This window comes from Hyla sarda, chromosome 8, assembly GCF_029499605.1.
Source record: "Hyla sarda isolate aHylSar1 chromosome 8, aHylSar1.hap1, whole genome shotgun sequence".
Classification (NCBI taxonomy): domain Eukaryota; kingdom Metazoa; phylum Chordata; class Amphibia; order Anura; family Hylidae; genus Hyla; species Hyla sarda.
In genome coordinates, this window is record NC_079196.1 from 164,538,089 (window position 1) to 164,554,771 (window position 16,683).

General features: G+C 42.0%; 1 protein-coding gene across 4 annotated transcripts in view; it reads right to left on the reverse strand.

Annotated features, from left to right (window-relative positions):
* METTL22 (methyltransferase 22, Kin17 lysine) overlaps positions 1–16,683 on the reverse strand; it is a 211,522-nt gene that overhangs the window by 187,280 nt on the left and 7,559 nt on the right. Inside the window, exons 1-2 of one of the 4 annotated variants that reach the window (XM_056534643.1) lie at positions 14,849–15,007; positions 4,494–4,653 (exon numbers count right to left, since the gene is read on the reverse strand). In XM_056534643.1, the coding sequence (XP_056390618.1) occupies positions 4,494–4,599 (106 nt within the window). In that variant the 5' untranslated portion in view covers positions 4,600–4,653; positions 14,849–15,007. Of the gene's footprint in view, positions 1–4,493; positions 4,654–14,848; positions 15,008–15,072; positions 15,282–16,683 lie in introns of those variants that run through there. The other 3 variants (XM_056534641.1, XM_056534644.1, XM_056534642.1) reach the window with 3 other exon arrangements.

Consider the following 16,683-nt stretch of genomic DNA (forward strand, 5'->3'; position numbering starts at 1 on the left):
ACGTTAATATGATACCACATGTTTCAGGAGCTTTGTAAAGCACCATGGGGTGGAAGAAAGACCGAACGGAAGGCACGTGAACTGCCAAACTTGGTCTTTCCAGAGAAATTGTAGATAGACCTGAGACGACGGATGAACAGGAATAGTAAGGTAGGCATCCTTCAGATTGATTTTTTACTAACCAATCATCTTGTAAGAGATTGTCTCTTAAAAGATGGATGCCTTTCATCTTAAAATGTTGATAAGTCCCAAAGGGGGAGATTTATCAATACCTGTGCAGAGGAAAAGTTGCCCATAGCAACCAAGAGGCCTTGTAAAAAATGAAAGAAGCCATCTGATTGGTTGCTATGGGCACCTGGGCAACTTTTCTCTGGACAGGTTTTGATAAATCTCCCCCAAAGTCATTGAGGAGTCTTAACTTTTCTTTTTCACTAGAAAGATGTTGCTTAGAAAACCTTGAGACCGGGTTTATACTGGGATAATGGCCTGTTTGGTAAAGAGATCTTGAATCTCTGCATCTATCAGATTGTGGTCTGTTATAGAAAATTGAATCTGATGAGGAAGAAGGTGTTGTACAGGGAGTGAGACAAAATCAATTTTGTAACCCAAGATTGTGCTCAATATCCAGGAGTCTGAAGTTAGAAGATCCCAATTTTGGAAAAAAATGGAGTAGACAACCTCCCAGGGGAATGTGGGAAAAAGACAGAAGGGGACTTACCTGAAGATGGGTTGGATCTAGTGAATCCTTGACGTCCTCGTGATCTCCATTGATTACTTCATCTGTAGGGGAAAAAAGGTGTGGGTTGGGAGGAGGGTAAGGGATATGTAGGAGTGTAGGATTGAGAAGGGCCTCTATATGAAGGTTTGAATTGAGATGCCTGGCCAGGAAAGCGACCCTTTCCTCTCCCAGCCCGGGTGAAAACCTTAGGTGGAAACACCTTTTTAACAAAGCCTGAGCTTTATCTAAAGATGAGAAGATGCCTACATATTTAGAAATTTCCTTTAAAAAGGAATCTTCAAATAGTATAGAGCCTCACTGGGGAGGTTAAATCTGAGGACGCCAGTTGAGATAACTGGGGGTCCAACTTCATAAGTATTCATAAGTATAAACGAGTGATCAAGACCCTTTTTTGGATTCTTACCAGATTTGAGCAAGTATTTTACTAATATGGGATCATTATCCGGTGTAGCAGCTGCATTAGATTGTAAAGATGGGCAAGGACATTCTGCCCTTAAAGGGGTACTCCGGCCCTGAGACATCTTATCCCCTATCCAAAGGATAGGGGATAAGATGTCTCACCTCGGGGGTCCCGCAATCTTGTATTCACCACCCGCCTGTTTGTGCTGCACGCCGCGGTGCCAGCTCACAAACAGCCGGGTGGCAATACTCCGATACTCTGGCCCCAAGGTCGCCACCCGGCTGTTTATGAGCTGGCACTGCGGCATGCAGCTCAAACAGGTGGGTGGCGAATACAAGATTGCAGGGGTCCCCAGCGGCGGGACCCCCATGGTGAGACATGTTATCCCCTATGTTTGTCTGCACCTTTAAAGTTTTTCAACTGTTTCTTATCGTTAACTGTTTTGCTGCTGGATGTTTTCAGTAAAGAAAGAAATGCAGATAATATGAGTCTCCAGTCTTGTAATAAAATCAAAATGTGCTTGGTACGTTGGTATGTTTTTATTTTTTTTATTTTTTTTTAGTCTAAAATGTTTTAATGTGAGGTACATAACTTTAAAAGGGGCCGAGTTTAGAGTAACACCCTAAGTATCAAAGGAGATGTAAACATGATTATGACTGTATAGCTGCAGTTGCAAAACATTGTTTTTTTACAGTGTGTGTGTGTGTGTAAAGATTTTAATGTTGTTAAATAAACAAGGTTTTAAACTCCAAGCTTGCTGTTTGCTATACAAGGTGCCCATGACCTCGGTTAGTTGGACTTTGTAGTACTATGTTTACTTTTTTGCAAACTGGTGTCTACTGTCTGTTGTTAGGGCAATAGACATCTCCAGCAGCAGAGCTACCAGGAAGGAACACAAAGTGGGGGCAGGGCTTTGATTTGTGCCTTTACTTTGTACATGAAAGCTATGCTTGTCTGCCTCCTCCACAGGGTTCCATTTTTTCTCTGACCAACCATATAGTTCCGGGCAGCTACCCTTGTGTAGCTTGTCAACATCAACATCAGCAGTAGATAAATAGGAAATGTCAGATTCAAAAACATTTTATACTACATTACACTTTCTAAAATTTTACTTCCTTTTTATAGAAATCATGGCTTATAAAACAGACCACTATGAGTTCACGAACACAATCCTGTTCAGCTACATCATCATCTTTGTCCAAGCTGAAGCACATCATGGTACAAAATCTAGTAAGTGGGGACGGGCCTAACACTCCTTTGTGCTCACTCTTGTCCTATCAGACTGCTGTCTGAAGACCAAGAGGAGAGGGTTACAGAGCAGCCTGTAGTGACTGGATGACCCAGCATAGCAAACTCAGGGAGCAATACGAGTCATACAGAGTGAGGGCAAGAGACAGAAATGCCCACTCCAAAGATATATGTAGGTGCTAGACACTTAAAAATTATATCAACATAATCAGGATAAGGTGAAAAATGTACACAGGAATCATTAATAGATTCCCCTAACTGCATCACAGCAAGAATGGGTTTAAATCACAACAGCAGCACTGGTTTAAGTAGTTAAAGGAAATCTGTCACCAGTGTCACCTGCACTAACCTGTCAGTACCGACAGGTAGTGCAGGTGACAATGACGACAACGGTTACCTTGTCCCGTTCCGTGCAGGGGATCTCCGGTAATCTTCTCCGTTAGCTTTAGCTCTGGGCCCGGCTTAGGGCATGGGCGGAGCTTAGTGACGTCACATCAGCGGGACCCAGCAAACAGCAGCAGTGACATCACTAAGCACCGTCCATGCCCCAAGCCGAGCCTGGAAGTGAAGCTAACGGAGAAGATTACCCAAGATCCCCTGAACTGAACGGGACAAGGTAAGTACCGCTGTTATCAGTGTCACCTGCACTACCTGTCGGTACCAACAGGTTAGTGCAGGTGACACTGGTGACAGATTTCCTTTACTTAAACCAGTGCTGCTGTGGTGATTTAAACCCATTCTTGCTGTGATGCAGTTAGGGGAATCTATTAATGATTTCTGTGTACATTTTCATCACAAATTGTTGCAAATAATTGAGTTGGTTTTACATCAGTTTTTTCGTGATAGAATTGATAAATTCTCCACTTATGGATTTCCTTTCTGTTCACATAACACATTGCAAACTATAGAATTAACAACTCCCTTTCCTACATGCCACGTATAGTAGGGTACTGTAAATCATCCCCAGCAAAGAGCAAGCCTGTTCAGTAAGTTAGGGAAAAGAAGTTCAGTTGTGAGTACCACTAGCAAAGGACCCAGTTCTGGTTCTGCTCCCTGAAATGGAGAAATTTAGAGGGGGCTTTCAGAAAGAGCCCAAAAACCACTGTGTCACCAATCTAAAAGGTAATCGTAACAAAACCATGAAAGTTTTCACAATTATTTTGAACAAGAACAAGAACATTTGAAAGAATATGAAGAATTGCACCCATAAATTATCCCCCCCCCCTCCCCAAAAGGCTAAAATAAATGTGCCCTCACAGTGGAGATACTGTATGGGAACAAAGTCAGCTTATATGGAGTGGCCAACGGCTGCACATTTTACTGAGCAGCCATTATGTCTGCAAGCGATAGCTGTACGGTAAAACTGTAATTTTACTCTAACCAGGACTCTTCCAAACATAGGAGTAACACAACACATTCCTGTGTATAATTTACTATGGGTCTTATAGATGGTCAACAGGGTGAGAATTTTTGAAAAACTATTTTGAAGCCCCTGAATGGCACTGTTAAGGCATAATATCACTTTCTGTTACTGCAACAGCATTGTACAATAAAACTTGCTGGAATTAGGTACTCGAACAATGGCCCAGAATTATCAAACTGTGTGACAGAAAAAGTGAAGTGATTTTCCCACAGCAGCCAATCACAGCTCAGCTTTCACTTTACCACAGCTCGTTAGCTGAGCTGTGATTGGCTGCTGTGGGAAAATCTCTTCATTTTTTTCTGAAACACAGTTTGATAAATCTGGGCCAATATGTATAAATGTAGACACAAAAGTATGCTCACTTCATAAAGAAAATTCTTTTACATTATTTACAAAGCAGCAATACTAGAAGCGAATGCAGACAGCATCAGTAATACATGCAACGAGATAAATCATAATCGTGCTAAAATGGGCTGTCTCCACAGAGCATATGGTTTCTACATTGTAAGTGTTCAAGGAGACATTTTACATCTGCTGGGTAAACACTGCCAACAATCCTCTGCAGTCCTGTTCTTGGATTTCAATTGAAGAGGTGATGAGATATTACAGCGCTAGGGATGTCGGTAAAGCCTTCACTACGATACAGATAAATAGATGAGCGGCAGTTCCATCAAATGTTTTACCTGGCTGTCCAACTGTATTCAGCCTGACCATGAGTTGCCTTTTATGCTGGATGCGGAGATGGATATCTGATAAAACCGTGTCTTTTGAGAAAGTAATCTCTTCCATTTCTGTCTGCTGCCCCTGGTTGGCATGTTTTTGTTCCTGGATTTCATGTGACGGCTGAAAGCAAAAATACATAATCACAATTCTTAAAGAGGATCTGCCACCCCATAACACAGACCCATTTACTTATATTTTTGCTTAAAAGACAAAATTAAATGAATTCTGACAGTATTTGTTATATTTAATATTTATTCTTTAAATGCTATGCCAGATGTATTCCCTTTCCTGCTGCAAAGTGCCAATAGCATTTTCGTTTTTGTTTTGTTTCTTCATTATTTTCATCTACATGTTTTTTTGTGGGACAACTTATGCTTTTTAATAAATGCTTTGCATTTCATTGCACATCATATCCTAACCCCTATGACATTCTTTTTTTTTCAGTCTACAGAGCTGTGTGAGGGCTTATTTTTGCAGGGTGAGCTGTAGATTTTACTGGTTCCATGTGACTTTGGACTGACTTTTTGTTTTTCCTTCCTCATCCTTGTTGGGTAGGAAAATCAACAAAGGAGGAAGCTTTTGACTTCATATCCCAGCCCCATATATTATTGTCATATCCCAACCCCATATCGCGTCCACATACCCCGACCTCCTATCCCATTCTCCTATCTAGTCCTCCTATCCCAACCTTCTATCCCATCCTCCTATTCCGACCTCCTATTTCGATCTCCTATCTCGACCTCCTATATCGTCCTCCTATCCCTGTTTTTTCTTTTTATCAACTCAATATATCCTCATCTATAGTGACATTATCACAACAGGCAACATGTTGCCTTAAAAATAATTAACTTCAATAGTCTGGCATTTAGCTTGGGTGCACAAACAGATTTTCTTTTTCTTTTTTCTTAAAGAAATCACCGCTTTAAACTGTAAAATTTAAGCAGCTGCTTTACAAACAACAAGTGGAAGTCCTGTCCTGGCTTCCACAGCCGGCTCAAAATTTGATCCAAGGAGAGTTGCAACAAAGACCAAGCTGCACAAGTCAAAGCCCCCTATTAAAGGGGTGCTTACACATCTTATCCCCTATCCAAAGGATAGGGGATAAGATGCCTGATCGCGGGAGTCCTGCCGTTGGGGACCCCCGTGATGTTGCACGCGGCACCCCATTTGTAATCAGTCCCCGGAGCATGTTCGCTCCAGGTCTGATTACGGGCGACCACAGGGCGGGCGGCGTGTGTGGTCACGCCTGCGCCCCCGTGTGACGTCACGTTCCGCCCCTCAATGCAAGCCTACGGGAGGGGGCGTGATAGCTGTACAAATACAAATTAGGCAGCAGGGGTCAAAGGTAGCACACAGCAATCCTGACCATAGCTCACACTTTGCTATCTTATGCAAATGTCGGCCAACTATATCAAACTTCATTCTACCTGCTGTGAGCTCTGTTCCTTCTGAATGCACAAGTCTCCCTGCTGGGGTATAAATAAAGAACAGAAGGATACTGTTCCAGGGGTGTGGAAATTAAAAAGCACACAAAGAAAAAAAGGGACTAAATCGGAGCACAATCTACTTTGTCCCTCATGAAAATCCACTTTTCCTTGTACACAGAATAATTTTAACCAAAACAGTATGTAAATAAGGTTTTTATTATTTAGTTTTTGCACTTTCGTTTTTTTCTACTTGCCCTATAATAGCCATAACTAATTTTTCCATCTACAGACCCATATGAGGGCTTGTTTTTTGCGGGACTTATTGTACTTTGCAATGACTTCTTTCATTTTTCCATAACATATGCTCAGAAACAAAAATATACATATTTGTGAGGTGAAATTGAAATAAAATTTTATTTTTTTACACCATTCACCTTGTGGTCAGACTTACATGTTATCTTGATACTTTAGGTCGCCCTTTTTACAGCAATACCAAATTTGTTTAGTTTCCGCCATGTTTTACTCATTTAAAATCCTAAAATTTTTACTTTTTTTTTAATTGCTATTTTCTGACCCCTATAACATTTTTCTTTTTCCGTATACTGGGTTATATGAGGGTTCGTATTTTGTGCTGTAATCTACTGTTTTTATCAGTATGATTTTGGTATTGATCAGACTTTTTGATCCCTTTTTACTTAATTTGTGATATGATGTTAAAAAAAAAGGCAATTCTGTGATTTGGTATATATATATTTTTTTATGTTAACACCATTGGCCGTACAGGATATATAATATTATATTGTAATATATTTGACAATTCCACACACACCAAAACCAAATAAGTTAATTTTATTATGTTCACATGTTTTTTGTATGGAAAATGGTAAAATGGGGGGTGATGTGAACTTTTAATATGGAAGGAGTTAATGTGTTTTTTTTTACTTTTCTTAAACATTTTTTCTTTCCCCCACTTTATTAGTCTCCTTATCATTAGATTCCTCATTCAGATCAATGCAGTTCTATTGAGCTACATTGATCTGTGTGATCTGTGCTCATTTGGTTGAGCCTGCTTCAGGCAGGGTCAATCAAATGCAGATCCACGGCAGCCTCAACCCCCCCCCCCCCCCCTCCCCTCCCCTCTAGATTACACTGCGGTGAGACGATCTACCCCACTGAACCACCAGGCATGGTTAAAAGGTCCCTTTAGAAGCTGCTGTCAACTTTTTTGGGTGTTTATGGAGTGGGCCCCTGCTCACATGTCAACCCAAAATAGATAAATGGAGATAGATATGAGACAGATATGACATTGATATGAGATAGATAGTGCACCCACCACCTTTTATTTATTCATTTTTTTTGATGTGCTGCTTCTATCTTTTTGTCAATTTTTTTTATAGATAGATAGATAACTAAAAAAAAGTCCAAAAAGCAGCACAACCACAGCAGGTATATACAATCTATTTGGTGCAAGCCATCGTCTGGTTCCTGGTCAGGGTCACCATGTTAAATCCAAATAGCAAAGGACCGCAGCACACACAGGTAAACTTCAAAATAAGTGAGTATTTATTGCATCTTCACAGCAAAATCAGTGCAACGTTTCGGCAGCCTCCCGCTGCCTTTTTCAAGCAGATATCTCTCCACAGCACCATGTAGCAAAAAAAGTATAGATTTATTCCATAAAAGGTGTTGCTGTTTTTTGTAATGACACCTTTCATGGAATAAATCTATACTTTTTTGCTACATGGTGCTGTGGAGAGAGATTTTTATCTGCTTGAAGGATGATCCCCTGACCAGGATTCCAGAATCCGCGGGCACCTGGAGACTTCCTATTACTTTTTCTATTTAAATCTGATGGGCTGTTCTTCTACTACTTCTAGATAACTAGATAAATAGGTAACTAGATAGATAGATGAATAGATAGATAATGCCCCCAGTTTCTTCCTGACAGCACGGGCACCACACATGATGTCTGGGCACCACTGATTAGAGTAGCCTGCTTGATCCCACCCCTCACACTTACAGCCCCTTTACCCAGAAGCTGCTGTGTGTCCCCCCATGTCTGATGTTTCACCTCTTCTCCATTAGGCATGCATTGCAGTGTGTATGAAGGAGACCTGCACCCTGGACACTTTACAGCCATGGATGCTGGGCAGTGACAGAAGTCAGCTCTCCTAGGCGCTGTACAGAGCAGGTTCGGCAGAGCTTTGCACACAGCGCAGTTTGGTAGGAAAGGTCTGAGCTTGTGTTGAATTGGCGCAAATCGCTAATGAGGAATCCATTACCACTGCATTACAGTTACCGTATATACTCGAGTATAAGCCGACCCAAGTATAAGCCGAGGCCCCTAATTTCAACCCAAAATCCCAGCAAAAGTTATTGACTCGAGTATAAGCCTAGGGTGGGAAATACATCATCCCCCCCCCCTGTCATCATCCAGACCCCCGTCATTAACATCCTCATCATCATCACCCTGTCATCATCCAGACCCTCATCATCACCTGTCATCATCCCCTTGTCATCATCCCACACACCCCCTTCATCATCCCCTTGTCATCATCCCCACCCCCTTCATCATCCCCTGGTCATCATCCCACACCCCCCCTTCATCATCCCCTTGTCATCATCCCCACCCCCTTCATCATCCCCTTGTCATCATCCCCACCCCCCCTTCATCATCCTCTTGTCATCATCCGCCCTCAGTGGTCTTCAACCTGCGGACCTCCAGAGGTTTCAAAACTACAACTCCCAGCAAGCCCCGGCAGCCATCGGCTGTCCGGGCTTGCTGGGCGTTGTAGTTTTGAAACCTCTGGAGGTCCGCAGGTTGAAGACCACTGCGGCCTTCGACATCATCCAGCCCCCTCTCACCCCCTTTAGTTCTGTACAGTACTCGCCTCCGCTCGGCGCTGGTCCGGTGCTGCAGGGCTGTCCGGTGAGGAGGTCGTCCGGTGGGATAGTGGTTCCGGGCTGCTATCTTCACGGGGGGCGCCTCTTCTCCGCGCTTCAGGCCCAGAATAGAGGCGTTGCCTTGACGATGACGTTGGTAATGAACGTACCTCTGCGTCGTCGTCAAGGCAACGTGACTATTCTGGGGCCGGGCCCGAAGCGCTTAGAAGAGGCCTCCCCGGTGAAGATAGCAGCCCGGAACCACTATCCCACCTCCTCACCGGACAGTCCTGCAGCACCGGACCAGCGCCGAGCGGAGGCGAGTACTGTACAGAACTAAAGGGGGTGAGAGGGGGCTGGATGATGTCGAAGGCCGCAGTGGTCTTCAACCTGGCTTGCTGGGAGTTGTAGTTTGCCCGGGCTTGCTGGGAGTTGTAGTTTTGAAACCTCTGGAGGTCCCCAGGTTGAAGACCACTGCGGTGGGCAGTTCACTCGAGTAAAAGCAGAGGGGGGTGTTTTCAGCACGAAAAATCGTGCTGAAAAACTCGGCTTATACTCCAGTATATACGGTACCAGAAATCTGAATAGAACAACTCAACTTGATTTCTTGTGTAAACCAAAAGTCGCAGGAAAAGTAGCAAATTTAACACAGACAAATCCTGCAACAAATTAACCCACTTCCAAAAAACCTTCCAAAAAACGTAGGAAAATCCTTTAATAAATTCCTTCATATATCAGAACAACTTACTGAATGAACATAGAATGCCTCTTGCAGGGAAAATATCATTCCCATTTTCCACTAAAGGTATACTTTCCATTTCCATTAAAGGGGTACTCCGCCCCTAGACATCTTATCCCCTATCCAAAGGATAGGGGATAAGATGTCAGATCGCCGCGGTGCCGCTGCTGGGGAGCCCCGGGATCCCCGCTGCTGCACTGCGCTATCATTACAGCACAGATCGAGTTCGCTCTGCACGTAATGACGCGCAATACAGGGGCCGGAGCATCGTGACGTCACGGCCCGCCCCTTTCAATACAAGTCTATGGGAGGGGGCGCTGCGGTCGTCACGCCCCCTGCCATAGACTTGCATTAAGGGGACGGGCCGTGATGTCCCGAGGGGCGGAGCCATGACGTCACGCAGCTCCGTCCCCTGTATCGCCCCTCATTACGCACAGAGCGAACTCGCTCTGTGCTGTAATGATAGCGCAGTGCCGCAGCGGGGATCCCGGGGCTCCCCAGCAGCGGCACTGCGGCGATCTGACATCTTATCCCCTATCCTTTGGATAGGGGATAAGATGTCTAGGGGCGGAGTACCCCTTTAAGGAAATTCTGAGCAGAATCTGCTTGCAGCAGAATCCCATTGATGTTAATGGGATTCTGCTGCTCAATGCACACTACGGCTAAGTTTCCACTTGTTTTTTTTTCTGGCAGTTTTTGGAGTACTGCCACTGCAGTTTTTGAGCCAAAGTCAAAAGTGGATCCATTTGAGAGGAGAAGTGTAAGTCCTTCCTTTATATGTCCTATTCCTTTTGAATACACTTCTGACTTTGGCTCAAAAACTGCAGTGGCAGTATTCCAAAAACTGCCAGAAAAAAAACCAAGTGGAAACTTAGCCTACAGCAGTTTTGTAGCAGAAATACCAACACGGAGCCAGATTTCGCTGAAAGAATGAACATGTTCATTATTTCGTCTGAATTATGATCGGAAAAGCCTGTTGTCAATGGGACCTTAAATTGCAGGGATTAATTTCCTCTGCAAATTCTTCCCGACATAAACCCCTCTCTCATTTCTGGAAAATTGAATTTTTTTTCTCAATGTCATATATATATTATTTTGTTTATGGAAAAATGAAAGGTGTCATTACAAAGTACAATTGGTCCCATAAAAAAAACAAGCACTCATATGGATCTGTAGATAAAAAAAATAAGATAGTTATGGATATTATGGAGGAAAAAAGCATAGTGCAAAAATGAAAATTGCTCCGGTCAGGGGGCAAAGGGGTATTCTCATTACATGAAGTGATGGGCTATTGCTGGGATATGCCATCACTTAAAAAAAAAAATTATTCCAAAAGTCACCGAATGAATCAGTTGGTGCTAGGACCGAGTGGACATTGATGTCAATAAATTCCGACAAAAGATCAGCAAGATCACTCTTTTGGCAGCAGAATATTAGCGGCGGAAGCTTTGCTGCTGAAATTGACAGGAATGGGATTCTGCTGCACCGGAATTTCCAAAATTAACAACAGAATTCCACTCTGAAATTCTGTAGTACGAACCTAAAACGGTCCTAGAAATCTGACCGCTGCTGATGAGCAACACTTAAAGGGGTATTCCAGGCAAAAACTTTTTTTATATATCAACTGGCTCCGGAAAGTTAAACAGATTTGTAAATGACTTCTATTAAAAAATCTTAATCCTTCCAATAGTTATTAGCTTCTGAAGTTTTCTGTCTAACTGCTCAATGATGATGTCACGTCACGGGAGCTGTGCATGATGGGAGAATATCCCCATAGGAGCTGCACAGCTCCCGGGACGTGAGTCATCAGAAAGCAGTTAGACAGAAAACAGCAACTCAACTTCAGAAGCTAATAACTATTGGAAGGATTAAGATTTTTTTAATAGAAGTAATTTACAAATCTGTTTAATTTTCCGGAGCCAGTTGATACATAAAAAAAGTTTTTGCCTGGAATACCTTTAATATTTAAGTGTGAGACAGACGAATAAGTCTTTCTGCAGAAACCACTCAGAAATACACTCTAGTCTATATAGAAGACGCATTACCGAACGGTCATAGCCATAGGGTATGTTCACACTGCTGAATCTCCGCTCGCAGAATTCAACAAGCAGAGATTCCATCTGCAGAAAGACTGTTCACATGTCAGGATTTTCAGGAAACAGGACGTGTTTCGGCAAGATGCCTTCCTCTGCTGACAGCAGAGGAAGGCATCTTGCCGAAACACGTCCTGTTTCCTGTAAATCTCGACAAGTGAATAAAAGGATCCACCTTTACTGCAGCCTTTGGTGAGTGCTGGGCCTCTTCCTTACTTTCTACTAGAGAGATATTTCCATGCGCCCCACCACCCACAACGGAAGTGCTGACCGTTACCTCTATGTAAAAAACATAGGTACACATACAGACAGGAGGCTTCACACACTACTATGGAAGACTTAGGCTAGGTTCAGACTACGGAATCTCCAGGCAGAAAATTTCCGCCCAGAGATTCCGAGTGCGGCCAGCGCCGGCTGAATCAGTTAGCGCTAGGACCGCGCGGACACTGCCGTCTCCAATAGATTGCAATGTGTTCCGTGCAGATTTCTGCCAGAAGAAAAGAGCACCGGGCGGAAATTTCCAAGCAGATTGTTTGTTCACAAATTCCGCTTCACAAATTCCAAAGTGTGAATTTGTGAACGGAAAATCATTCACTACACTATACATTTTAGCAAGCGGAATTTCCGCCTGCAATTTCAAAGCAAAATTGCAGGCGGAAATTCCATAGTCTGAACCTAGCCTTAGGGTATGTTTACACGGCAAAATTTCCACAATTCTGGAAAAATTTTGTTCAGCAAAGCTTGGTGAATGAAACTGCAAAATACCGGCGGTATTTCTGTGATCACAGAGTTCTGCCGGAAACTAAGTCACATTGGGGGATATTTATCAAAGCTGCCTATGTCCTGCATCAATATAGACCAAACAACAGAGGGTTAGTCTGGTCTATTGTGAGCCTAATTTATCAAAAGGTGCACGGCTATTGATAAATTCTGTGCACAGACTTCGTGATCTATGCTTTAGACTATATTTAAACCTGCTCCTGCATGGTCTCACATTTTGGTGTACTTTCAGCCAATGCGACTTGTCGCTGAAAAGTCGCTTTTGATAAATTCAGCACCAATGCATTTTTCCGTCTAAAATAGACTAGAATGCACTAAAATAGACTAGAATGCACTATAATAGACTAGAATGCACTATAATAGACTAGAATGCATCATGTTGTAAAAATCCTCTAAAGCAAAAGTCGAAGAAAAGTCACACATGTTTAGACTGCGACTTTCTGTGCGACAAATTTAGACAGGAAAAACCAGTCTAAATCCTTAGATAAATATCCCCCATTGACTTCAATGGGATTCCACCGCGGAAATCTGCTAAATCTAAGACTGATCTTATATTTCTGCGGAATGCAAAAAGTGGAATTTACACGAATATTCCGCTGTCTGAATGGGAAAGCGGAATCCCATCAAAAATTAATGGGCAGTAAATTCAAACGGAAAATTCTTCCACAGAATTCCGCACAGAAATTCTGCCTTGTGAACATGCCCATGAAAAAGATTTATCAACACCTGTGCAAAGATTCAAATAAAAAATAAAACTTTTTATACAGCTGGATGCAGCATGAAAATATTAATATAAAAAAAAAAGTAAATAAAGAAGAAAAAAAAAACATAACTTTGGCTACTTCTGAGACAAGTTCTTCTCTGCAGTGACCACACGCTCAGCCAATCACTTGGTTAGGTAGGACGCCGATGCAGTCAGTAATTGGCTAAGCGAGCATCACTGTAATAGAGAGCTCATCATGGAAGTGGCTGGAGCTGCGGGGAATCGGATGACATCACATCGGGAGGTAGGTGAGTATGTAAATATGAATATTTTTTTTCATGCTTAGTTTCTTCACCGAGAAAGAGCGCATGCGCTCGAAACGCGTCTGAGTTCAGGCTGGTTTTACCTGTGTGCCGTGTTTTCAATAAAGCTGCATAGAAATAGTGCTGGATCATCTGCCTTTCATTTTAGTTTTTTCAGAATCTGAAAAACCACGTTTTTCAAATACGGTTACCGTATACGGTTTTCCGCTAAAAAACGTATGGCAAAAACCGTATGCAACCGTATGACTCCAAATAAAAACGTAAACGGTTTTTCCCCGTACGGTTTTATTCGTTTGCATCAGTTTTTGCCAACGGTTTTGCTATTTTGTTGGAATTTGTTTTCCAGCATTTTAATAAAGTTACTATTGTTCTATTGAAATTCCAATCTGCGCATGTGTCAACTCCAAAAACGGATTAGCAAAACCGTGTGCTACCGTATTCTGAAATTCTGTGTACGGTTCTCATAGACAACAATGTTAAAAGAACCGCATACGGTTCGCATCCGATTTTACAACCGGAGGCAAAAACGTGGTCGACAGCGTTTTTGCCTACGGTTGAAAAATCGGCAAAACCGTATCCGAGACATTTGGAATACGGTTTACAATGCATTCTCTATGCATACGGTTTCGGATTCGGTCGTATACATTTTTTTGTGGAAAACCGTACACGGTTACTGTATTTGAAAAACGTGGTGTGAACCCAGCCTAACCCAGTATCTGGATAAGGCCCCCTTCACACTACATAATTACTCAGTTTTTGAAGTTCCGTCAGAAAACCTGCAGTGAAACGGCAGTTACAAAATCCTATACGGCCTTTAGAAAATCCCATTATAGTCTATGGGATTTTTGTAAAATCCATTTTTAACCCGTTATTAATAACGGCCGATATTAATAACGGGCTATAACGGGTTAGAACGGCTATTAGAAAAATCCTGTAGACTATAATGGGATTTTCTAACGGCGGCATAGGATTTTGTAACTGCCGTTTTACTGCAGATTTTCTGACGGAACTTCGAAAACGGAGTAATTATGTAGTGTGAAAGGGCCCTAACCCATTTCGGCGGGGTCTGTCAGGTGTCCTTCGTTTTACTAGATATAAAAAGAGCAGCTAGATAAAAAGAGCAACATTTCCCAACCAGGGTGCCTCCAGCTGTTGCAAAACTACAACTCCCAGCATGCCCAGACAGCCTTTGGCTGTCTGGGCATGCAGGGAGTTGTAGTTTTGCAACAGCTGGAGGCACCCTGGTTGGGAAACACTGACGAAGCCAATGAAAGCAGACATGTTTTCTAAACTTCAGCCCCTCATGAAGTGAAAGGGTTAAAGGGGTGAAAGTTGTGACGTCAGAAACGTATCCCATCAGCACTTACAGGAGCTGTGATAGATAATAGCCTAATATATGTGTGTTCTAGAACACCCCATGGGAGCTCGTCTTTGCACCACTGTATGGCTGAGAATGAAGCTTCACTCCTCTCGCATGCACCAGTCACGCTGTGTATATGACAGCACTGAACAGTAGTAATACAGGGGCAGCAGCTCCGGTGCACACACAGGTGCCGTCAGTCAGGAGGGGGTTAATGCAGGCTGCACTCACCCTAAGGCCTGGCCTCTGGGAGAACACCCCCGGCGCACACTGTGCCGACCGGGCGCGCTGCGATGACGTCATCGTAACGCGCAGAAATAGGGAGAGCGGCGAGGAGAACCGTACATGGGAAAGAAGGCTATTTAAAGGCACGGTGTTCTAACGTTGTCTGTAACCCATAAGAAAGTTTGGCCGCGTCACTTCCTCTCTGAGCCTACTATGTCCTGATTGGCTGCTGGGTGGATCTCACTTCCACCAAGCCTCTGCCAGTGGATGCTGATATATGTGTACGGTATAGTGTGTGTATATATATATATATATATATATATATATATAGAGAGAGATATATATATCTATATATATATATATATCTATATATATATATATATATCTATATATATATATCTTTATATATATCTATATATATAGCTATATATATATATATATATATATATATATATATATATATATATATATATAAAGAATGTAGGTAGAGGGGAGCACTGTGCTCAAGGATTCCAGATCCGTCTGGGTGTACAGCTTCAAGAACAGACCGATTCCCAAAATAATATCCAATAGAAAGTAAAGCCTTAAGAAAGGCTCTATTGTCGAGCCGAAACGTCGCTTTTTGCACAGATGTGTGAATAAACCCACAATTTATTGAATATTTTGGTGTGCCGCTTCTACTTTCTATTGGGGAGATATATATATATATATATATATATATATATATATATATATATATATATAATCACACACACACACAAAAACACACGCCAGTATGTTAACCCCTTAAGGACCCGGGCTTTTTCTGTTTTTTCATTTTCAATTTTTCCTCCTTAACTTTAAAAAATCATAACTCTTTAAAGTTTTCACCTAAAATTCTATATGATGGCTTATTTTTTGCGTCACTAATTCTACTTTGTAATGACATTAGTCATTTTACCCCAAAATCTACGGTGAAACAGGAAATAAAAATCAATGTGCGACAAAATTGATGAAAAAACACTATTTTGTAAGTTTTGGGAGCTTCCGATTTTCGGCAGAAATGACACCTTATCTTTATTCTGTAGGTCCATACGGTTAAAATGATACCCTACTTATATAGGTTTGATTTTGTATCACTTCAGAAAAAAATCATGAATACATGCAGGAAAATGTATACGTTTAAAATTGTCATCTTCTGACCCCTATAACTTTTTTTCTGTGTTCAGCTCGCTATGAGGGCTCATTTTTTGCGCCGTGATATGAAGTTTTTAGCGGTACCATTTTTGTTCTGATCAGACTTTTTGATCAATTTTTATTCTGGACACTTTTTATTTTGGACTTTTGAATTTTTTTGCACGTACGCCATTGTAATTATAATTCGGACATTTCCACACGCGGCGATACCACATATGTTTATTTTTATTTACACAGTTTTTTTTTATTCTTGGAAATGCCGGGTGATTCAAACTTTTATTAGGGGAAGGGATAATTCAAAGGTTTAATGATTTTTTTACACTTTTCTTATGCAATATTATAGCTCCTATAGGGGGGGCTATAACATTGCATTAACTGATCTTTAACACTGATTGATCCATCTCCTTAGGAATGGATCAATCAGTGTTTTTCGATGATTGA